Genomic DNA, 25,700 nt, shown 5'->3' with positions numbered 1-25,700 from the left:
ATTCTAAAACTGCATTATACTGATCCTCGTGCCAATTCTCTAACTGGAGTAAGATGCTTGTTGTGGTAGGCGTTCGTGGGTGTTGGCTTCCCTTTCAAGACAAAACTCTCCCTGCTCCTCTGGCGTGTCTCCCCGGCAGCCTTCACAGGCTGGCATTCTTCAAGCACCGCCCCGGCTATCACCTCTCATGGGTGGTGGCCATTTCTCTTCTTCCTCCCTCCCTCCTGCAGTTTCCACGAGGCGAATCTCTGTCCCCCACAAGGGCCGTTTGCACAACGCTTGCTGTAGAAGGGCCTCAGGCCACGCCGAGCGGCGGGGCGGTCCCTCGCGTTCTCACCGTGGGTCCACCCTGTGCCACGCGTGGACGTTCGAAGGCACAGCTACCCGGGGCCCGCCCAGGAAGGGCTCCGTTCTGGACGACGGGCATCTGCCCGCTGCTCGGCAGCCCCGAGGCTGTAGGGAAGTCCTGGTGAGCGGTCGCCTCTCACTGTCCCCCACGTCCGGTCCTGCGGCTGGGCCTGCTCTCCTGTGGGTGTCTGCTGTCTGCTCACCCCCCCCCGCGCGCGTGGGACAGTTTCCACGGACCACATCGCCCGCGTTTGGGGATGTCGCCGTCCATAAGCTGTTTCATCTATTTCGGGGTCTGGAGAAATCCGGAGACGTGAAGACCCCGCTGCTAAAAACACCCTAGGGCCACCCGAACTCTACGTGCCCATTTTGAATGAACGCCAACCCGATTTGAAGTGAAATTCACATTCCTCCTCTTTGGACACCGAGCACATTTGTACTCCGTTGTCCAGCTACGACAGATCTGTTCCCTCAACTGCTCCCTTAGGACCCAGGACCAAAATCGCGAGTTGGCTCCCACACTTGCGAATGGTGCCTCCTAGTGGCACCCCGCGGGTCATCATTCACGGGCTTCTCTTCTGCGGGGGGTCTTGGGCGTGGCCTTCCTGAGCAGGACACGCTGTGGTTCCCCGTCCCAGCTCCTCAGAAGTCCGCAGCCTTCCACGACGGCTGCTCCGTGACTGCCACATGAGAGAACCACCCGGAACTCGACACCTCGCCAGGGAAAACTGAAAACGGGCACTCGGCCATTTACGTGGAAATAACCAGGCTCCCTTGAAATAGAAAACGTGGCCCATAGGTCTTCGGCCCTGCATTTCCCCGTGGATGAACCGCAGCCTCGTTCTGTAACCCCATGTTGATCTCGTGGCAAGATTTATCCCCTAAACCTTCTCCCTTCCTGTCTCAGCACAGGTTCCTCCACAGTGCAAGGGAGACCTTTTCCTAGCATATTCTGTAGCTCCCGGGGTGAACTTTCTATAATATATTCTCCCAGCAAAATAGAAGACGTGAAGAAGGGGGAAGTGGCCTTCGGCGTGGCTCAACTGAAGAACAGGGGAAGCAAAGATGTTTGCAAGGTCAGAAGGAAAATCGTGGGGTCACGATTGAGATTCGTACCCCGCCTCCAAAGGCAGAGGGCGTCAGCGGTTCTGAGACCAGCTGGGGAAGAGGGGAGCAATCGAGGGGGGGCACTGTAAGAACCCCCAGACAACAGTGCTTTCAATTACACCCGTGTCCGTGCTTTTCCATCCCTTTTCCCCCTCAGAGTTTCACTGTAAACTCAACAAGATCCTCAAGAACTGGCAGCCACAAATGGAATGGCCCACTGCGTCAGGCTACTGTCACAGAATACAGAACTCAGCACGCATAGCAACTTCACATTCCCGGGCCACAAGGCCGGGGAGAATTTCACCCTCCGCTTTGCGCTGCCGAGCGGATAGGTATGTCACAACCCCACACCAACCGGCCATGGAGCATGAGTTTACCACTCTGTACCTGCGCTGCTATTTGTTTTGCACGGATGAACCGAGAAACAAGCCAATCATGAAGATGCTATGTTGATACGTCCTCCACTTAAACAGCCCCGTAAGTTTAGCGAGTGATCTATTCACCAAAATGGAATTCAGGCTTCCTTCCGTGGAGAATAATCTTGGAAGGATGTAGCATTTACTTTCAGATGAGGGTGATGTCTCTAAAAGCTTTAGACGCCACACCGGATCAAAAGTGAGTTCCAGATGACACATTCCTGTCCCAGACCTCTGCATGTTGGGGGGTGCACGGATTGTGACTGTGGCTGATTAAAACAGTATACAAATACACAGGGCAGGGGGTGTGCTTCTGAAAGCGTACGTTTCATTAGACCAAAGGAATGGAGCGTTTTTACCGGACTTTCACTTAAAAATCTGTATTTGAATTACGTTGCACTGATATTGGTTTGAGATGTACAATTCCTAAAATAGTGCTTTTAGGAGGGGAGATAAATCCCTGAGGATTTCATTTGATTCCCACATCCTGCAGTATATGGGTTGAGTCTTTCAAGCCCACCACGGCGTGAGTTCTTACCTGATACAAAGAGTCTCGCACTGTTACTCTGCCTCGTCTCTCCAGTGTACCTGTGCCGCGTAATACAGCGGTAGTTATACAATCCATCTTCATTCTGTACATCTTTAATATACAAGGCTCCCGTGGATGGGATGAGAAATCTAGATCCTGAAAGAGAGAAAGGATGGCTTGGTTAAATCGCAACAAAAGCAACCCAGCCCTGTAGACAGAGTCCTCGAAGATTTTCCACTTGGAGGAATTTCCTGCAAAGGTTACAATTTACTTAAGACTCCACTCTACTTCAATGTTTCAACTTGATTAAAGTGGAGACTTTCTTTCATATTAAAAAAAAATACACAGGAATAGAGAGGTCCTTGATCTGGACTTCCAGCCTCCCAAGCTGTAAAACAAGCAGTTAATTTCCGTCATCGGAGCCGCTCCATCCCTAGTATTTGGTGATAGCAGCTCAACGACCGAGTCATTGCATTCGAAAACCTTTCCTTTCCTGGAGGGGATGGCCAGAGAAACAGCAGTCCTGGAAGATATGAAAGTCTAACCTGGGAGGGGAAGAACCACCTAGAACATGGGCATTACCATCCAGGGGGGTGGGGAATCCCAGAAAGCACTGAAGGGGACGTGGGAAAAGCCCGTCCACGTGGGCACCTCCTGTCTCTGCCTCCTGCCCACCTCGAGTGAGCTGCTTGGCTCCTGCACAACCCCCCCCCCCTTACCAGGATAGACGGCCACCCCCGAGACCCGGTGACCCTTCCTTCCTTAAGCTCATCATGGCCGGTGTTTGGGCACCAGAGATGTAGACATCTCTACACAGGGTGAAACTGTGACCAGAAAGATTTTTTTTTTAAAGCACACTTGATTTTCCACTTAGAAATACGTCCTAAGGTTGATTTTTCTGTTTCCATCCCAACTGCGCTGATAGGAATTAAAAGAGCAGATGGTTTTCCTAATAAGACGCCAAATGGTGTCACCACGCACCCAAGCCATCTCAGCTGTGTCTAACACTTCTCGCCGACAGCCCCGCGGTGTGACAGAACTGGGCACCTTCCAAGACAGTGTGGTAACCGAGTGAGGAGTGAGACATGGCTGAGACGAACCCCCGTTCTAAGCGCAGAGCGCCGCATAGAAGATGCCCCTGAAAATACACACCGGCTGTTTCCTGGTTGGAAAGTTAAGTTCGTATCGACCCAAAAGGAAACAGGGAGAGAGAAACACAGGCCGATGATGAGCGTAACTCTAGGGGGCTCCTTTCCTTTAGGGGTGGGTTGGAAGGAACCGGACTCCGGCTTGGCTCCGACCTGCGTCCGCGGCGGGCCGGGGCTGGACTCTGCCCGTGGGGGCTGAAGGTCCAATGGGAAGCAATGAATGACCTGTCCAGGACGATTTCTGAAGAATACCGTTGCCGACTCCTAAGGCTCAGAGCGGCAGCTGTGAGCAACAGGCACCCCACAGGTGCCAGACGCCCGAATTCCTCCCCCGCCAGAGCTCGCACGCAGGACAGCCAAGCCCCGAGGCCCCCAGACGGGTCCTTGCTGGACACAAGATCGCTGCAGACGGGACGGATGGGTTCGCAGTCACCGTGGCACCAGGCGGGGCCTAATCCGAGTCCACCGTGGCTGCGCTTTCCGATCGCAGCAGATCAGCGCTGTGCGCCCGGCGCGGACCAGGAGTGCCGCAAGCTTCCTCCAAGTCCCCACCCTCACAGCCCTGCAGCTTCAACAAGTCAGCAGAGGAGAGACTGCGCTCTAAGGCAGGAGTTCAGCGGGGGTGCTGGTGGCTCACGCCTGCAACCTTTGCTACTTGGAAGGCTGGGAACGGGAGCACTGCTGTTAGAGATGAACCCTGGCCCCCCCCCAAAATAATAATAAAGTCCACGAGATCCCATCCCAAGAGAAAGAGCTGGGTCACAATGGTGGGTTTGTTTTTTCCTGAATAATTATTTATTTATTGTCAGAGTGATGTACAGAGGGGTTCAAGTTTCGTACGTAAGGCAGTGGGTACGTATCTTGTACGGGTTTTGAAGCGCTGGGAATGGTAGACAACGCTGCATGCAAACTGCGGGGCTCCTAAGTAAATGCGTCAGGGCCATTCACACTCCGCCGTTATTTACGGGGCAGGAAAGCAAGCGGGTCCAAGATAGCATCGTCGCTAACCAGCGATACCGGGTGCTAAGGTAACGAGATGGTGTGCACACATTTGCACGTGTAAATACGCAGGTAAGACTGAGCAGCCGACATTGGTTCCACTGAAAGGTTCGAAGTGGTGCGTGAGAAGTCGCGCGTGGATTGGGAGAGAGGAGCCGTGTTTCATTTCTTGCTGTCATGCATTTGCATACTTTACATGAAGACCCTACTGTGTGCTACTTTGGGAGATGAAAGTTCTTCTGCAAAAAGCAGCGAGCAGGTGTGAAGCCCACGACACAGCCATAGAAGGCCCGAGCCCAATCTAGGGGGGTAGCTGGGACGGGAGGAGAGAGCTTGAAGACCAAACAAAATCGAAGGCTCTTTTGGAACACGGATTCCCAGTACACCTACCAGCTCTCTCAAAAATGGGATCAGTGAAAGGAAGCATTATGTTGAGAGGCAGGGAGGGCCACACCCATCAATTTGCCTGAACTTTATGGGGTCCTCTTCTGTTTCAGAACACATCATCAAGGCAGAAAGGAGCCGTAGAACCCCGGTTCAGATCTTGGGCTTCCTGGAAGAAGTCACTGGGCCAGAACTAAAGCCATTCTCTCTGTGATATCGGGGCTGGCTTGGTAAGCAAGGAGTCGTTTGGGCATGTATTTGTTTCAATTCTCTGAAAGCAATTTCATCAAGACATTTTCCTAGTGTAAATAAAATTCTCTCAGTGATTTTTCTCCTGCAGTGAAATGAGGCCCAATTACACGTTGCTAATTTCAGCCACACAGTGCGCTCCAACTGTATACCTAATTACCCTGTTTAGTTTGTTAATGATCAGATCTCTGCCTGTGCAGATACTGCAGTCTGTCATTAATCTTTGCTCTAGTTAGATGGTTGGGGAAATTAATGAAAAGGAAAGTGGCTCCAAAGAAGTAGCCCCACAACCAAGGTGTGGCTGTGTGGTAGAGCGATTCCATAGCAAGTGTGAAGGCCTGGGTTCCATCCCCAGCACTACAGAAAAAAATCAAGACGAGTATAGAGATGAAGGAAGGGCAACAGAGGGGAAGAATTAACAAAAGCACATCCTATACACTTACATAACTATCACAATGAGACGCCTATGTACGTTTGACTGATGCTAAAAATTAATTATAAATACTTGAAATTGAAAAAGAAAGGGTACGAAAAAATTACCCACAGTACTGCCTGGAAAAGAAGAAAAGCTAGCTATCAATAGGAAAGCACCACGAAGAGACCTGAAGACAAGACAGAAACGATCCAGATGGAGAAAGGAGAGCTGGGGATTTGTGACCCGCGCCTGCAAGCCCAGTGACTCAGAAGGCGGAGACCGGAAGATCATAGTTCGATGCCAGCCGGGGCAACAAAGAAGCCCGAGGGAGTCTTACCTCCAATGAGCCAGCAAATGTCAGAAATGAAGGGGGGAGGCGGGGGGACTGAGGCTGTGTCGGGACTCCTATTCACGGGTTGGTGCGTGCCGCATCCTTCAGAAGCAGCCGATCGGAGCCCAAGCACTGTCGACTTTACCTCTGGAAGATTCCGCCTCATGGGCGACGGCTTCCTGATGCGTTTGGAGTACCGGGGCGCGAGGTTCGCATCCCTGGGCTCAGAGACCCCCCCTGCTTCCCCTCGCCTTTCCAGGCTTTCCTTCTCACACCGTGTCACCCTCGGCAGGAGCCTGCAACGCTCACCTCCGGGGTGCTGGCTTTAGACCAGCTTTCATTAGCGAGTCGCACACTGAAAACGGCGCAGAACGACCGAGCTGGGCCCCTCAGATGCCTCCCCGCACAGACCCGGAAGCCTGTTCTCTCCTTCGATGGAATGCAACATGTGTTTCACAAAGGGAGGATGTTCCTGCATAAAAGATGAATCCAAAAAAAAAAATCCCCAGTGTTTTAAGATAGTTTGCTCTCTTCTTAAGCAAGCATATGAAAGGGTTTTCTCCCATGTACATTTTGCTCGTTTGGATAGCTTCTGATCAATTACGCTCGTCTCACGCTGGGAAAATTTTTGACTTGTCATTCGAGCAGGGAGGCAATGAAGTCGTTATAAATGTCTAGCACCGAAGACAACCTGTACTTCTTGATATTAAATTTTAATTAAGAGAATATCCTTTCAAGCAACCGATATTTTAGGGAGGGAAATAGCCAAATGAGGGACCTAGAAAAAGATAATATTATTTTTTTAAAAAAAGACATGACTTATGGGCATCACTTCCTTTTAGAATATTCTGAAGATGTCCACAATTATCCTCAAATACTTTAATGGGTTCTAGAAAATCAGCGCCAAATTCCCACCCTGGGTGTTTTGGCACGAACAGCATCGAGGCGTGTTTATGACCTTCTCTGTTACATTCTCCGCATCCCCAGCACGCAACCCGTGGCTCAGGCATGGCGGACCCTTGCTCCACTCGAAGCTCCGGGCCCATCCCGTGCCCCAAGTCACCCTAACCCCGTCAAGCAGGTTCACAAAGGTCTTGCCACCCGGATCGCAGCCAAAGTCAAACACAAATCCGGCTTTGATCGATGGGCCGAGACTTACGAATGAGACGCTAAAGCGCACACACACCAAACTCTTGGCTCTGCACAGACTTGACCGGTTACAGCGATCCCAGAAAGCCTCCCTTGCGGACCCTGGCTAACTTTCGGTGTGCATTACGTGCTCAGTCAGCACCACAGGCTCATGGGAAAGGAAACTGGAGAGTGGGGATTTGGGGTTGAGGAGTGAGGGAGAGAGCAGAGTAGTGAGGAAGGGAACAAGCGAGGACGGATGTCCAGAAGGTCCAGAAGGACCGAGCCAGATTCTCTTGGGGGGTTATCATTCGGAAGATACACGTGGGTTGCCTGTTAATCGCTGATTCTGATGCCCGACCACTCAGCAATCTCCTGGAAAGGGAGTTGGACGCATATGTAGGCATCCCGGTGTATCTTCTTCATGCTGTCTCCTTGGACTACTGGCATGCATTGGGGGGCAAGGGTGTTCCTTCTGCTCCGCAGGCAAGGGGGCCCAATCTCAATACTCAGCTACAAGCTCAAGTTGAGTTCCACTTGTTTGCATGGCACCCCCCAAGTAGGGTCCTCCGGGAGCCATCCATCAGCCGGAAGGCAGTCATGATTTTAGATAGATGTATAACAGCCATCCGAGAGACGGCGATCTTCCCCTCAAACTGTCAGCATGTAAAGGAGAGGGGGCAGATGGCCTTCCGTGAGCTCGTGGCTGGCACCTTTCGCACTGTGCTTGGTCTGGCTTCACCTTTAGTGCGGCGTTCAGTGGGACGTCCTAGGGCTGTTGTGGCATTGGACCACACACTGGACGTTTTGAACCACAGAAACTTCTCTTCTCACAACTCTGGATAGTTATGAATCAAGGAATCGGGGGTGGGGGGGTGGGGGGAGCGATCTGATGGCCCCAGGCATCCTGTGCGTGTGAGAGAGAAAAGCTCTTCTACTGAGGCAGTTTCTTTCTGTGAATACGCTGTGAATCATGGGAGAAGTTCCTGCTTTGGCCAGGTGTCTTGAGCCTTGTTAATTACGTGTTGGTTCCATCCTTACTGAAGACCTCTCCTTGGAAGTTCCTTGAATTCTATCTAGACGCATCCTGTTAATTAAGGAACATCCTTTAGCGGATCGTGAACCTGCGCTCGGCCAATGGGGACAGAGGGGCGGGGCCTGCTGGGTTAGGGGTCAACAGGGAGCAGCCTGCGTGCGGGCTCTGGGTGCTGGACGCCTGGCTGGTGGCCCAGACTTCGGCCTTGCTCCGCTCCTCCCTAGCAGGTGCCCTCACTCCTATGCCGGTGACCCCCACCCACGCCCGCGCCCCGCGCCCCAGCGGCCACACACACTTCGCACACGCCGGTTCTCCGGCAGCGCGGAGGGGAGCGCGCCCTGCCATCGCCCCGCCCCGCCCCTCGGCACGCAGGTGAACTCACGGCCCCGCCACGCTGTCGCTTTGGGCACAGTGCCCCGATGGAACCCAGGTCCTCCCCCCTGGAAGGCAGGCGCCACACCGCCCAGAACGCGGGGAAGAGCAGAGGGGAGTGGGGTCTGGCTGTGAGGATTAGGGTGCCAAGCCACCATCGGAGGTTGAGTCTCCACGGGTCTCCTCTCCTTCCCGACTTTCTCCCCGTGGCTAGTCTTCGTGTTCTCACCCAACATCCAGGCATCACACTTGAACACTAGATAAAAAAGTTCCCCACCGGAGGCCGTGGCGTGGGCCCATAATCCCAACCACTCTGGAGGTGGAAACTGGGGGCGGGGGAGGGGTGTCGTGGGCCCAGGAAGTCTTCCTGGCCAGTTACTGAGTGAGGCCCCCGTCTCAACCACCAGGCAGAGCACGGTGATGCAGCCCCGTGATCCTAGCCAGGAAGGAGACGGCAGGTAGAGGATTGCCATCCGAGGCCACTTGTGGAAGCCACACCGTGAGCACCTGGTCATCCATGTCTCTGTCCAGCCCCTCTCGGTCCTGCTTACAACCTCCGGCTCACAGCCTCCCGCTCCATAGTCTTTCCGGCTGGCTAAAACGTCCTGTGTGAAGGAACTGAGATTTCCCGCTGTAGTACCCTTGGAAATATAACTGAGGAACGATCTTCGGTGGATTCTGGTTTCCATACTGACTCTCCCTTACCTCGGTCCTATGCCTTGCACGGTTCTGTGTGTGTGTGTGTGTGTGTGTGTGTGTGTGTGTGAATAGAAGCTCACCATCCCTCACTTTCCCATAGCCGCAAGGAGGGCTATTTTATTTCTACTGGACGTGTCTGTGACGCAGACACAAATGCTGCTGGAAAATAATTCACGCTGGCCCAAATGTCCTGCACGAGCACAGAGACAAACAGTGCCAGAGCTCAGACACCAAATGCATCCCAGTCCTCCGGCTTCCACAGACGGAGGGGTGACCGGACGCGCCCTCTTCACGCACAGACTTGCAAGGAAGTCGGCGACAGCAGAGCGACATGTCTCAGCGCATTGCTAAGACGTGGCCTCTGGACGCGTTATCAGCAGCGGCCTGCTGCGTGGACTCCGGGTGACAGAGGACCCCAGGTTTCCTTGGAAACCCCGGTGCCGCTTCCCCCACAGCACGGGCCGTACGGTGCTCATCTTCTCTAGGCACCTGCTATGTGCCTTGTAATGGATTACACTCAAGGGAAACCAGTCAACCTCAGGAATAGCTGGGTTTTTTACATGCCCTCTTTGGAACGTTGTTATTATTCAGCAAATAGGACGGGTCCTGCACCAGGCTCTCTGCCAGGGTTTGAAGCAGAGCCCTGTGTGGAGGAGGGCGCGGCCGCTCCCGGCAGTCACGGGGGAGAGAAATCTCTTCTGCTCCCACACCTGGCCTGGTTTCCATTTTGAGTCAATGGCTGGGTCCCTGCCTGCTAATAGCGAGTGTGGGGACACGTCCTCCCTCCACACGACCACGCTGATTTCATGTGACAGAATCAGATCAGCGAAGGGAACGCAGGACATGGCTCTTTCCCAGCGAGAGCTTCTGGGTCCTAGGAGGGGACAGAACCATTCCTCCCACACAGATCCTGCGACGCAGCACCGGGAGGAAATGCAACCAACTCTTAGCTTCACCAAAGAGCATCCCTTTCAGCCGTCCACCTGACAGGGAGAGGCCTGGGATGGACACAGAATACGAGGAGTGACCTCGTGTGGTTGTAACACAGTTTACTATGGCCCTACAAGCGATCGAGTCTATTAAAGTTGAGCCCTTTACTTCCCTTCAGCGATCTGCTGGACGCCGGCGAAGGTGGGGGGCATGGAGGTGAACAACCGGGAGCTGAGGGAGGGAGAGGGGGCCAGGTAGGTGGAAGAAGCTTCTATGCTGAGCGCGCTGGTGGCTGAACTCCCAGCACAGGCGGATGAGGTACCAGTTCTTCTGCTGTGAGATCAGAGCTTTAGCATTCTGGTACGCTGGGGGCCTCCTCCTCCTTGGGCTCAGGTTTGGAAGCGGTGCCATCCAGCAAACCTGGAATTATCATCACCCGTGCATATCTTGGGATGTGCATTTAATGATGTTAAAAATAACCCCCACTCTAGAAGCCCTCTGACAGCGGTCTGGCAAAGGCTTTGTGGATAGGAGCCCCAAAGCCCAGGCAACGAGAGCAAAAATGGACAAAACGGGATCGCCTCAAACCAAAATGCTTCCGCAGAGCAGAGCAAACAACCAGCAGAGCATGCTGGTAGCCGGGGGTGGAGGAACAGATTCACAAACCTTACATCAGGTGGGAGCTGAACGTTCAAACTACATAACGGACTCAACTTGATAAGAGCGAATAACTTGATTAAAACCACAGCAGGAATCTGAATGGATGCTGCTTCAAAAGGACATGTCCCTGGATACCAGGGGCTCGTGCCCGTGAACCTAACTGTGCAGGAGGCTGAGATTGGAGGATCGCTGTGTGAAGCCAGCCCAGGAGAAATGTCTGTGGGACTCTTCCCTCCAATCAGCTGGCTCCATGCCGGGAGTGGTTCCGTGGTTCAAGTGGTAGAGCACGAGCCTTGAGCAAAAAAAGCTAGGGAACCGCGCCCAGGCCCCGCAAGCAAGCTCAGTGCGAGCTGGCGTGTGCGCGTGCACACACACACACACACACACACACAACCTTACACAATTTACCAGAGAAATTGCCGAATCAACAAGTGAATTTCACAAGGTTACAGAATCAATACAATTTCTATTTCCTAGCAAGATAATAAAAAGCGAACACAAAAAAATAATACCACTTAGAATAAGATCAATGTTATAACATACTTTAAAAGTTGACACTCACGAAAGCTATAGGCTAAAATCTATAAGACATGCGAGAAATAAAAGAAGACTTAAATACATAGAGGGAGGAAATCATAGTCATGGCTTAGAAAACTCAATTTAAATAAGTCCTTAATTCTTCCTAAATTTATCCTTTGATTCAACACAACCCCAACCATACTTGCAACAGGCAACTAACTGAGCATGTGAAGGGATGAGTGGAGAGAAGAATGGAGTCAACACTGAATGCAGACACTGACAAGTTGGCTTCCAGGCTTACTACCAAGGTAGAAGATTAAGATGGTAGACATAGGGGTTGGGGATATGGCCTAGTGGCAAGAGTGCTTGCCTCGTATACATGAGGCCCTGGATTCAATTCCCCACACCACATATACAGAAAATGGCCAGAAGTGGCGCTGTGGCTCAAGTGGCAGAGTGCTAGCCTTGAGCAAAAAGAAGCCAGGGACAGTGCTCAGGCCCTGAGTCCAAGCCCCAGGACTGGCCCCCAAAAAAAGATGGTAGACATAAAGACCAAAGAATTTGTATAGAGTCCTTCAGAGGGGTATTATATGTACCAACCTATGATATTAATATTTACATATTATATAATATTAAATATTATATATACATACATGTCTATGTAAACATACATACATATGTATATATATTTATTTATATGATTGGTTTCCAACCAGTACACTTGGGTAATTCAATGTAGAAGAGACATATGAGAGAAACTTATATCTCTATGCCAAAGCACTTCAATTATGTCTTAAAACAGTATAAATTTGATCACAGGCCTCTGTGCTGGAACTGAAAGTATAGCCTTTCTAGAAGAAAATTGAACTGACCTTGGAGGACATGAAGATCTTTGTTCCAGTACACACAATAATGTCAAGTATAAATGGAAAGTATGAAATAAATTGCATCACAGCTAAAAACCTCTGCTCTTCCAAAAACACAATTAGGACAGTAAAATGCAACCCAATTGTAGTGTAAGATGAAATATTTATAAAGCTAACTTATGATCAAAATCCTTTATTGAGAATATATATATATAAAGAATTTTAGAACTCAATTATAAGATACATGCCCCAATTTAAAATATCCATAATATTTGAGCAGATACTAATCAAAGAAGCTACAATAAGAAGAGCATATGTAGGATGCTTAATATCTCAGTCAAAGAGATACAAAATCAAGGCACAATTAGATACCGCTACATACATACATAGAGGAGCAAAAATTAAAATCTGTTGGTAGGAAAGAGATACAACCAGACTTCCCAGGCCACTTCCAGGGGTTCAGGATGTCCCTCAAGAAGTTACACTGTTCACAGGAGATGCACTTACTGTTTGCTTCGTGCTGATTTGAAACCTCGTAGTTACTTCTAACACAATCCTTGGTTGTAGCCTGCAGTTGGAAATACCAGAATCCGGTACACTATAGAGGCCTGTCGTGAAAATCCACAGGTTCTCATTATCCAATTGCAGAGGGGGTTCGGGGCAAGCCATTCACCAGCCAACGTGGGCCTACCTGCTAACGAAGCACCACCCAAGTCTGCAGGCCAAAGAGCTACAGAGATTTGTGTCAAGACATGGCACGAAGGAAGGAAGGAAAGGAAGCGATATTACAAAGTTTCGGCTGTGCTTGGCACAGAGCGAAAACCTTCTCACCCTCCATCGGGCGTGTCCAGGCTTCCGTGCAGCCGGCTTTGGGTATCTGCCTGACATGGGGTGTGAAGGTCAAGGCTGGAGGAAGGAGGGATGTATGAGTCAGGGACACCATCCCAGAGAAAAATGCCTAGACTTTCGTGTGGTCCTGCTTCCCTCGTGTTTGGTCCTCAGCAAAACTCACGTCGCCTTTCAAACTAGACGTTGTCATAAAAAGATTGATTTTTCCAACCTAAGAGTGTCATTTATCATTTAACATGCGGTGGGCGGGGGGTTGGTGATTTCGTCATAGTTAAACAGGAAGAATAGCCGGATGGGTTGTAACTGCTCGCGTGAGTCTCGTGAGACGACTGGTGCTCCTAGGCTACTGGCATCATGATTTTATGACCGGAGTTCTCCAAAAGGTGCGGGAGCCATTACAGCACTGTCCACACCATAGACAGAGCGAGAGTGCCGCTGTACAGACGTACCGGGAAGGAACAGGGAATGGGGGCCGGGAGGCTGGGCCAGACAGAGAGCCCTCCTTGTCGGGATGGTCACACTGCAAGATGATGGAGGAAGCAGACACAACGGCGACCAGGCTCACGGCGGATCTGGCTGCTTCGATCCGGAGACAGGGAGATGGACCTGGGCAGTGAACTCAAGGTCCCGAAAGGACAAAAGAACCAGCCTAGGATTTGACAGGGAAGTGGCAAAGGCCCCGCAGATATCCGGTCGGTCCAGCAGCGCCCATCCCTGTACCAGACTCCAGGACCACGGAGAGGCTCTGGCTCACACCTGCGCCCTGGCGGGCCTGGGAGGCCCCCTTGGGAGGTCCCCCCTAACCCCAAAGGTCCAACCTGTCTCCACTCCGGACATACATGCTACAAAAATTGCCCTTCCATATCTTTGGGCTCCCTGGTTATGTGTTTTTTCAACCATGGATCAACATATTTGGGACTGACCATGCCCAGAACGTGTTTCCCAGGTCAGTAAGGCCTAAGAATTATGCCATAACAGCTATGTGCACAGCAACATGTTAAGTGCGGTGAATACTCCAGGGGCAGTTCGAACTGCATGGGAGAAGGGCATAAGCTATCAGCAAACAGAGTGGAGTTTTTCTTTTTGTTGCCCATACTGTGACTTGAACTTAGGACCCAAGCACTGCCCCATAGCCTTTTCTGCTTGGCTGGTGCTCTACCATTTGAATCGTAGCTCCACATTCAGCTTTCTGGTGGTAAACTGGAAATGAGTCTCACAGATTTACATGCCCAGGCTAGCTTTGAACCATGATCCTCAGATCTCAGTCTCCTAAGTAACTAGCATTACAGGCAGTAACTAGCACCAGGCTAGGGGTACATGGATTTATAGAAGGGGCTTTTGGTATCTTAAGCGATTGTAGAACCAATGCCCTATGCTACTGAGGGGCAACTGAAAACACACACACACACACACACACACACACATACACACACGTTGTAAGAGGGTAGAACTATATTAAGCTCATTGTCACGCTCATCTGTTTTTATTAACGGCATGTTTACTTCGTAACTCGTATTTTTTTGTGTAATTGTATTTTAGCAAGTAAAAGGTTGAGACCTGCTAGCATAGAAAATTATACTAAAAATCATGTTAAGTGAAGTAGGTCAGGCCCAAAGAGACAAAGGATGATGGTGTCCTCTCACATGTGAAAGCTAGAACTAATCTGTAAATGCACTAGTAAATACTTAGGGGCTGTATGCAAGTATGCACAATATGTGAATTGCGATACAGTATGTCCAGGCAAGAATTTGAATGGCGTAATTCATTAGAAAGGCTAACATCCACTAACAAAACGAGTACCAGGAGGCAGATACTTCAGAGGTGGGAGGCGAGAAGATAAGGGAAGAGGGGGTGGAGGAACGAGGAGAGGAAGGGGAGGAAGAATATAGTCACAACATTTCATGCATATCCTATAAAATTAAGGAAACTGAGGGGAGAGGCGGGGTTGGGAGAGACGAGAAAGAATAAGGATGGCTCAAGATGTACTGTATTCGTAAACAAATGTATTAAATGGCAGCTCCTTTGTACAACTACTTAAAGGTCATAAGACAGATAAATGAAATGCCGATGAGAGGCCACTGACCCCCTGTATCCCGGGGACGGGGCAGCCTGTGCCATTTCCCAGGTGATCTGTGAAGTCAGCTTAAGCTGGAATGCCGGGACTGTCCTCTCTCTCCCGGGGACCCTTCCACCCCTCCCTGCCCTCCGAGCTAGCTCCGGTCTGCCCGGTAGCTCAGTCCACACTGGTGTCTGCCTCCGCCTCCCTCGGCCCCGCTCGGATGTCTGTCGGTCTGGATGCAGTCAAGAAGACGGGGCTGTAATGCCGTTCACTGGGCTGGGTTCATCTTATAAACGAAATGGACGTTCCTCTGGCCACCTCTTGAATGAATGCTATCATTTTGCCGGGATAACGAGCGGAAGGTATGGAGACGGGATTAAAACAGATGTGTTCTACCGCGACACAAAATGAGATCAAACAGGAAAAGGATATTCTGTGCACTGGGAAATTGAGGCAGGAGGGGAAGTCCAATTATTTGCAAGGGAAATTGTGAGGTTTGCCTTGCAAGAATTAGGAAAACAAAGGAAAACAGTGAATCCGTGATACTGAAATACTGCATGTCATACATGCTGGGGTTCAGCTGTGGTGTGGTATTACAGTACGCCCTACTGGCTGATCACAGAGCAAGGCGCCTCCAGGATGCATTAAGGATTTTCCAGAAAAGAGGAAAATGCATGTAGCATCCAAGGCATCATTCTTTAATGAACATCTTATGAAAATGTCAGAACTCCTCGTGCAACTGGCGAACATAGAGCGTGCAAACTGAGAGATCCAAAAGACCTCACCCTCTTTCAGACCTGCCGCTTAAAAAGGTGAGAAGGTTCTAACGCCACCGAAGCATCCGGTCACATCCACGACTCTGGCATTTTTATCTTTTTAAAAATCTTTCCATCTTTTCGCATGTGACAAATTCAAATAGTTCACAGAACGCTTTCTTTAATGGAGTCATAAGCCTGTAACATTTGTCTGAACATCTATTTTTATTTGATGATTGATTTTTTTTAACTGCCAGCACGTAGTGTATTAAACAGATCTTGTTCATTTTGATTGAAGCCATTTTTAAGAGTTATGGGATGGAGTTAATAAATTGAACATCATAAACATTTTGCCAAGAAAGAGTAAATTTAAGAGTGTGACACACAATCTATTTCAGAACCTGTCCGCACGCTTATTGTGTCACAGGAAAAGCAGGGCTGGCCAGAATTCTTGGCTGAAAGGAGGAAAATAAAGAGATGCCCTGTGCCTTCGAGCTGTCTGTCCCAAGCAGTACATGCCAGTTTTTATTTTACTGTCGTGCAGTGAAATCCCATCCTACTCCTCATCCACGTATTTTTGATATGGGCCCGGGTAGACGGGACATATTTAATTCAGCAAATAATAATTGGTGCGCTTAATTCATGTCGATCAAAAGACAGATTTAGGAGTTTTTGAAGTAAAATCCTTGCCGGCTAAGTCAGTCATTCGAAGCAATGAACATGTCACACTGTCACCATTATGCTCCTCATCCCCTACACACAGACCACAGACGGCTCGCGGGCCCTGTTCACGGACACGTGACCTGCCAGCAGCCAGGGCAGACGTCACTAATCAATCACCCGACTCTGTTCTTCCTCCTGTATACAGAAAAATACCGAGGACCCCAGGAAGCCTCTCAGCTCCGCATTCTAGGCTGATTCCACTAGCTGAGGGGTCCTAGCATTCAAAATGCAACTGAAGGCTTGGTTTAAAGGGCGTATACTGTGACCTTCCACGCTTTGGATTGACACCCCTAGGAATTGTTTAATCTTGTGTACATGATTCGACAACCTAATTTTACAAGTTGGCGTGTGAGATATAAGATTTTTAAAATGTATAGATTGTGTAGGATTTTCAACAACTTTGAGGAATTGTCTCTCCAGGTTTCTTCCTCCAAAAGAGGCAGCCTCAACCAAAAATCTCCTTTACTTTTCCAGGAGGCCCAGGGTTTTGCAGGAAGATCATACTACTTCCAAAATGTGTCGTCAATATAATATGTAATAAACTCAAAATCCATGTGTCTATAGACAGAGAACACTGTCGCCTAATCAGGTCTTTTACTAAGTAATTATCACGACACAATTGTATCAGTAAAGGTTAAGTATCTTTGTCTGAGTAGAAGCCGATGAAATTAGTCCTGATGTAATAAGCACCATTTGTCACCATTAGTGGGGACCCTGTCGCCAGGCCTGCATTGTCCCGGCAACCCCCCCCCCCCCCCCCCCCGCAGTGAGTTGAATTTCTTTTCCCTGTAACCTTAGACACAAAGGAGGCGTGAACCTCCAGAGGGCAGAGCAGGTATTGCATGAGTAATTTGTTTACTCTCCTCGGACTTTGCCAGTGACACCAGAGCAGCGGGAGGCAAACAGGAAACTGCTCCCAGTTTCCACACTACCAATGGCAGCTGGAAACAGAAACAGGGTGTACATGTCTTTGTTTCCAAGGGCAGGGACTAACTGATGACCAGCTTCTTATCTTCAAGTTGAGGGAGACACAGACAGGACCCATATATGCACAGAGAGAGAGAGAAATATATATATATATATATATATATATATATATATATATACAGAAAAATATATGTAGAGAGGTGTACATATGTATATGTAAATACATATATGTGTACATTAAATAGAGATCAAGCCTAAAAAAATTTCCTTAATCAGAAAAAGAACAACACAAACAAAAACCCGTGACCCTGTGTGCAACCTTCATTCTGCTGGGCTTGCCGACGTAAGCAAACTTGACCTGAGCTGTTTCTTGTAGATGCCTACACTAAGGAAAAAGAAGCTGAGCTAACCGGGAGCAGGCAACACTCGGGCAGGGCTCGGGGTTCTCCGGCTGGATCTTTGCTCTCCTCGGCCTGTGCACGGGTCCTAGAAGAGCCCACGGGACCCACCTTCGGTGGCGCTTCCAAAACCACTGGTGGAGCTACCCAGTTCATGAGTGACTTGGTGCTCGCTTGACTCGTGTGAACTACTTCCTTTTTCCCTTTGTTTGTTGAGCCCCAAGTCAGGGACTCAAACTCGCTCACCAGCCAGCACGCTACCGACCTAGCCGCGCCTCCAACCCTCCACGGACTACCTCCATCTAGTGAGTTGCAGTAAGCAATTTAATATACATTTATCTACTGCCAAAGCCGAAGCCGAAACGCTGCCAGTGACAGTGAGGGGGGCCCCCCTTGGGCTGACCTTGGGCTGACCTTGGGCTAATTGCTCTGACAGCTCTGTACTCAGCCCCTGGGACCCCACGCGTGGGACTGTGCAGCGTCAGGAAACTGTGCGTCCGTTCCCAGGCCTTGGAGCTGTGCCAAATGCCCGTCTTCAAGGACAGACTTGCTTGTGGTGGTCCTTGGGGAACACTTGCTTGTCAGGCAAGGACTCTCCCCTTGAGCACAAATCCGGTCCTTTTGCGTGAAGCGCCTTTGACAGAAAGGGTCTCACACTTTTGCCATCACGACCTCCTACTTCCACCTTCCATGTTACTGAGATTACAGGCACGAGCCACAGAGACAGACATCCGAATCTAGGTTTGCAGGAGTGGTTTGCTCGGCGGTGAGCTGGGGGGGGGGGGGGACACAGGTGCAGCCATCTTTCCTCGGGGTGGCACATTATGCAAGGGAAACAATGAGAACAATTTTCCTAATCAGATCATCAAGCGGCAACAATTAAACAAAGCAACACACAGCACCTCAATTATAATTACCCAAACAGTTCTGAGAAGCCCAGTGTACGAAGACGCGGGAGGATCTGTGAATTTGCATAATTACATACTATTAATAAATTTATATCGATGATCAGCAATACGCGAGAAGTCACAAGAAATTTGTGGGTAGAAATGATAGCAAGATCTGGTGGTGAGTGCACCATTGCCCCAACCCATTCTCAGCAGTGAGGTGACTTCTGGTGCTGAGAAGCTGGGTTCAGGCAAAGACAGGGGCCAGCAAGACCTGGGAGAGCTCGGCTCTGGGGTGACCTGCTTTGGAGGCCTCCATTTCCCCCACAATGTTCTAGAAGGGTTTCCAATAATGGCATGGACCAACAGTAGCTGGACATCAAGGATGGACTCCCTGGGTGACAGGAAAAGTCAGATTACATCAGGACCGGCTCTTTCTGGCCAAGCAGCTTTGGCTTGAGGTTCCAGGAGCGAGGAGGCACCTGCAGGTCCTGCCTGTCCGCCCCTGTCGTTTGGGCTGCTGATAACTGGCAGAGTTCTCTGAAGCTTCAAAAACCCACAGATTCTCCTGTGACGTAGGAGGATGCAGTCAACAAAAAAATTAATTTTATAAGCCTGTGGTCTACGGCGTTAATTTTTGCCTAAGATATTAACTTGAGGTCAAGATTCAATTTATCTTTGCTTACAGTTATCCCAGTTACTCGTGTCACTTGTTGAAAGCACGATGGTCTTTCCTCCTTTAAACTGCTTTCGATACTTTCTCAATCCACTGAGTGTCGTCACTAAGGCCTCGTTTGGGGTGATCAACTACGTTCTGTAGTCTCTGTGTCTATCCTCTTGCCAATAATGTAGAATTTAAAGTGTATCAGCACCAATTACAGTAACACATTTCTTCATCTAAAATAGATTTATAGCACACACACACACACATATATATACATACATATGGGCCATATACACATATATGCATATAAATGAATTATATTCTCATATATGTATATGAATATATATGAATATATATATGAATATATATTCATATTCATATATTCATATTCATATATATGAATATATATATATATATGACTTTGGGGGAAATGCTAACTTGCTAGCTTACTCAATTTGTAGTCATCCCTCAGTACCCAGTGGGACATTGTTTTCAGGACCCTGGACAGATACCAATGCCCTCGGATAGAGAAGGGCCTTGGATAGTAAGTAGATCGCAGTGGGAAGGGATGACATCGTCCACACGAAATGGACTCTTCACTGACTTAGGTAAGAGCAACCCTTCAGTATATCACCTTTATGATACCGATTTTTAACATCTCATAATCTGAAAAAAGAGCCCCATAGTCACAGGACCCACGCACCTGCTGCTTTACCCTGGCCATCATCTCCATTATCACTCTCTGCACCACACACGCCACGATGCTCTGAAAACGGTTATCGTGCGGTATTAGTGAGCGAACAATCCCAAGAAAAAGAGTTCTGGGCTTGTTGACTACAGATCCAACATTTTTCCAAATACTTTTGTTTGGGAGTTTGTGGGATCCGGATGTGCAAAAGGTACTGACCATGCCTTTGCGATGTATTTTTTTGGGGTCTTAGCACCTCATGGCATCCTGTGGAGAAGCCCTGGCTCGGGCTGTTGAACGAGGCTGGGATGAGTTTCTCCACCCCGCCCTCCGCAGCACCGGCTCGTGCTGTCATCTAGTGGCGTGTGGCCACGGGTGGAATTAGAAGTCTGGCGCATACCCAGTTCCCCACCAAGTCTGCCTCTCACCGATCAGGATGGGAAGAAGCCTGGCCAGGGAGTCTCACAGAGATGGTGTTCAGCGGAATTCCAGTTCTTTAGGTTCTGATAAAGAACACCAGAAGCCGCGCGCACAGCAACGTGTAGGACTTAGTGCTGAGCAGAATGTGCCTTTTCTCTCCATTAGAAAAAAAGCTAGTCCTTCCAAGAAGACAAGAGGGGACTCTCAGCTGAGCGCTGGGAGGTCAGGGAGCACAGTCCTCTGCATAATTCACACAGGAATCGGCCTTCAGGCTTGGATCATGCTCCAGTGGTAGTAGAACACATCATTCCGGTACCTTACTAGTTTCCAATATCTCACAGGCTGCCAAGAAGGGGTGACACTGTTTCAAAGGGACTTGGCTACGCAGGTGTGCCCGTGCACCTGTGAGCACGTCGATGTGCCTCGTGTGCATGTGTGATGTGTGTGCATGTGGACTGTGCGCATATATTTGTGTGTGCATGTGTGTGGTCCATGCATGCATTGTGTGTGGTATGTACATATGTTTACGTGTGTGCACGCATATCTGCATAGATATGGGGTCTGTACATACGTATCTGTTGTGCATGTGTGGCATGTGCATCGGTGAGCTCGAGTAGGGTGCTGTGTAGCACGGCTGTGTGTGGTTGTGTACGTGTGTTTACGCGTGTGCGCACGTATCTGTGCATGCATGTGGGGCGTGTGCGTGCAAGTCTTATGTACATCGGTGGTCTGTGTGTATGCATGGTGTGCACACGTGCAGGCCCGGCCCGGAGGCTGCACGACAGAGTCACGGGAAGTCTCCATTACTGCGCGTGACATGCAAGACTGACAGTGTCTTTCTGTCTTTTTTTTCACTGCCCTGAAGTCGTTACACAAAGTGGTTTCAGTTCAACATATCCGTCTGTGAGGACAATACATCTTTATCAGTGTCACCTCTTTCATCATTTCCCCCCATCTCTGACAAATGATTTTTTTTTTTTTTGGTACAAGTCCCACTTCACACTTTTTTGGTTTTAAAGGTGTAGAATATCCAAGTACCTAGAGCAATGAAATATCAGAAAGACATATTCATTATGTATTGGGCCCTGCTCCTCACCCTATACTTAGTGATTTAAAAATAATTAGCCTCTCTATTTAAGGTTGAAGTGGATAAGAAATAACCGAAGATTAGAAAAATACTATTCAATTAGGGGAAAAAGTAGTTCAGTCATTTCAGAACCAGTAGGAGAGTAATTCTAGTTTATATAGTGAAATAGTAACACTAATTTTCCTTTTACTTTGTTTTCCTAATAAAATATCCATTGTATAACCTCCTTCATTTCCTGGAAGTGGCAAGTTCTGAATACATTTGCACTTGTAGTAATGGTAATCAATTTAGAAAGAATGGCCACATTCTGTTGTGGGTTGACTGGTTGTTGTGGATTTTTTTTTTTCCTCCAAATTAAAAAATATATTTGGAGAACCTGGTACTGCTTGCTCACATCTAAAGTCCTTGCTGCTCAGGAGGTTGAAACCCGAAGGTCATGGTTTGAAGCCAGCCCAGGGAAGACAAATCTGTGAGACTCTTTTCAATTAGCTAAAAAACATACCATACTGGAAGAATGGCTCAAGTGGTAGAGCACCAACCATGAGCAAGAAGTCAAGAGACAGCATGAGGCCCTGAGTTCAAGACCCTGTACCTGCACAAAAAATAAAATAAACTGATTTGTTGAATGGTAACTTCTTTGTACAACTACTCAGTGATCAGCAGAATATACATATATATATATACATACATTTCAGTGATCAGCAGAATATATATATATATACATACATATATATGTATGTATATATATATATATGACAGAAAATGTGTTTGGGATTGTAGAGCTGCATAGCATGACAGTGCTCAATACTTCTATCTGCCAATGTCAAAGCTACCTGGAACTTCTGAAGATGAATAGTCAGCCTTCTATTTGCATGTGATTGATTTGCTTTTCAAACCCTGTATGTTTTGCCAAACAACGGTTTCGATCGATGAGATTTTTGTGCCTGTAGTTAGTAGAATATTGGTCTCATCTACCTAACTATTTCTTGTGAATCTCAAGCAAAACCAAGTGAGAGCCTAATTCTTTCAACAATTATATCAACACAGAGACCAACCCTATTCTATAGTCTGTGCATCTCATGTGATAATAAATGAGGTAATTTTAACTGGGTCAAAACTTCTCCTGGTTAAGGGATGGCCAGAGAACTGGCAAAAAACAAACAAACAAACAAAACAAGTCTGGGTGTGACTGAGTAGGAGCATCTAGAAGAGATTACACTGGAATCAAACTACCCAGTAAACACGCATGGCTGGCCTCACCCAGCCCCCGCAGGCCAGAGCAGAGCAAAACCATGTCCTTGCTGCGATGTGTCCTTGAGCAAGGGCATCTGCCGAGAGCTGCCCAGCACACTGGGCCTCCCTTTTCTCAGGCCTTCGGACTCTGGAACAAAAACCCATGCACATCACTGCCAGTTCTGAGGCCCTGAAACGTGGTTTCCTGGGCTCTGATTCCTGGAACACAGATTGACTTAAACTGCTGGCTTCCTGCATGCTCCAGCTTGGTGTCTGTAAATATGAGAGCTAATGTCTGCCTATCTGTCTCCTATCTGTCTGTCTATCTATCTACCACCTATCTATTATCTATCTATCTATCTATCTATCTATCTATCTATCTATCTATCTATCTATTTATTTATCTATCTATCTATCTATTATCTGTCTTCTACCTGTCTACTATCTATCTACATACCTACCTACCTATCATCTATCTACCCATCCACTTATTATTCAACTATCTACCTATCTAGTCCCCTATTGCTTCTGTTTCCCTGAAGAACTTTGACTACTATACTCTGCTAACATAAAATATGTTTCTTTTGTGTTAGAAGCTGTATATTAACAAAACCTATCTCCAAAATACAATTGTCATAGATGGGGTAAAGAAGCTAAATCACATTCATAGTTCCGTGGATTTCTCTTTGCTGCTATAAAAAATTTGTCGAAATTCAGTGGCTTAGAACCACTGACCTTTGGTGACTAGAAGTTGCACATACACTTCACGGGACTTTTTTCATACTAGGGCTTCTAAAGGACAAATTCCCTGTACAACACTGTGTTGGTTTGCTGGGTTTTTTTGCCCTTCCTCGCTTCTAGAAGCCACTAGAAATTTTGGCCAGAATCTTATTGAATCACGTGCAGTGGCATGATGATTCTCAGCGTTTTGCTTTTGGCAACACGGTGCTATTTGCTGATAAATGCAACCTCATGACCTTGAAAAGCAACATTCGGCGCCGGTAGAGTGGTACACGCTGGCAATCCAGCGGCCCAGGAGGTGGAGAAGAATCTCTTCTGTCCAAGTCTGGCCTTGGACAAAGAAAAAAAAAGTAGGGAAAAATGTCTCGGGGTGTGGCTCACACATAGGACACCTGCCCGGCAGGTCTGGAGCCCCGAGTTCAATCACCCACACTGCTGGAGAAACAATGGCAGGTATGAGGCTGTTGCCTTAAGTGTTCACATAACCTCACAGTTCCTGACTTGTCAACAACTGAGTCATCACCCATAGTTTTTAACGTAGGTTGCATTTTACAAATTCAACTTCTTCAATTATGTTTTTTGAAGTTTTGCCTTTAATATAGAGTAAGTCTACCAAAGCCATCGGGATCAGAAGGTCTACATTCTATATAACTTTATTGAGTTTTACCAAGACTTGACTGAAGGCCTACTGAGTTTGTTGCTCATTTATGAGGCATTACTCCCTCTCAGAAAGGACCCTTGCCTACCCAGGGCTTCCTATGGTAGTTCCGGGCAGCCATTGAACAGTATTGACTTGTTTGGGTTTGGTTTTGCATCTCAGGGCTTCAGTAGCGTTTTGTAAATGCGTGAGGAGCAGGTGAGTCACCAAGTCTTCTGCTTGAGCTGTGCCCAAATGGCCCAGCTGGCCCAGCTGGCCGGGCCACTCCCGGATGGGTGCCGTCCTGCTTTCCTCCTCCTTCCATGCCAGGCCTACCAACACTGCTGCTGTTTCCTACCCAGCATAGAGCAGACAGGAGAAAAACAAAAGCCTGGAGATTTCTAAGGGGTTTAGTACGTCATCTCTGGACACTCATATCCTCCCCATCCTTAGACCTCACACTTGGGATGCAGGTCTCCCTGAGGTTAAGGTATTTAGACTCCAAAGAACCAAGATGTGAGAGAAGAACAGACCCGAGGGGCTGCGGAAGAAAGCCGAGGGGATGTTAAGGACAGGAGGGAACTCCGGACACAGGCTAGCTCCCCAGGACAGATCCCACTGGCCTAGACGGCCTTTCTCTTTGAAAGAACTATAAAAAGATGAGCATGGCTGCTTTCATGATGTATGAAAGGTGGCGAAAGCATTTCCACATGAAATACAGGGGATAATTGAGTGTTTCTTGGCCCTACCCACGTGGTGTGTTCACAGGGGTCATTTGCAAATGTGTGCATTCGGTTCCCATTAGATTACGTCTGTACCAGGTATGTATAGTTGTCAGGATAAATTAAACTGAAATTACTCTTCACTGGCATGAAACGTCAGTGTGAAAAACACAATAATGATAGTAATTTAGCCTTGCCCATCTCTAGAACATGTGTCAGCATGCATGGGAGTACATAAGTAAATCGAATCACGGTGGTGAGAATTTCAGGGTATCTCCATTGTGTGTGCATGCCAGAAACCATGGAGAAAAAAAGATATCCACTGAAGAACGGAATTACAGACCCTAAGTGGAAACACCAAGTAAAAAGAAGGGTCTGGGAAAATACCTTATATCTGCCTCACTCGTGAAGTAAAGTTTAAGTGCTTAAACTGATTTCCAAGCCATTTTTTCCCTCACTTTCCGCAAGTTCTGGGAAAGTGTGGGTAAATGTAGAGTGTATTAAGGTTAGGATATTAAATAGCAGTGTCCTATGCAACCCTTGCTTTATCTTATGAAGATTTCTATATTTAAAATTAGTTTTGATTGCGATTCAAATAACCTCTTAGTATTACTCAAAGCATAAATTATGCCAGCTGGCAACTGATAGAGAGGACAGTTGTCCATTTTATTGCCACAGATAAATTGGCCATCGCACCGCAGAAAATGAGGGGCGAGTCCTAGAATACACACAGAGCATCAGGAAGCGTGAGACCTTAGCTCGCAAAGGCACAAG

The 25,700-nt window shown here is 48.3% G+C and overlaps 1 protein-coding gene across 1 annotated transcript in view; it reads right to left on the bottom strand.

The window, feature by feature from the left end:
* The window catches only part of Dscam (DS cell adhesion molecule), a 305,816-nt gene that overhangs the window by 157,749 nt on the left and 122,367 nt on the right, over nt 1-25,700 (bottom strand). Inside the window, exon 4 of the mRNA XM_048346574.1 lies at nt 2,410-2,556. Coding sequence (XP_048202531.1) covers nt 2,410-2,556 — 147 coding nt within the window. The remainder of the gene's footprint in view (nt 1-2,409; nt 2,557-25,700) is intronic.

Source organism: Perognathus longimembris, chromosome 5 (assembly GCF_023159225.1).
Source record: "Perognathus longimembris pacificus isolate PPM17 chromosome 5, ASM2315922v1, whole genome shotgun sequence".
Taxonomy (NCBI): domain Eukaryota; kingdom Metazoa; phylum Chordata; class Mammalia; order Rodentia; family Heteromyidae; genus Perognathus; species Perognathus longimembris.
Note: the sequence above shows the minus strand (reverse complement) of the source record. Positions and strands in the feature narration are given on the sequence as shown.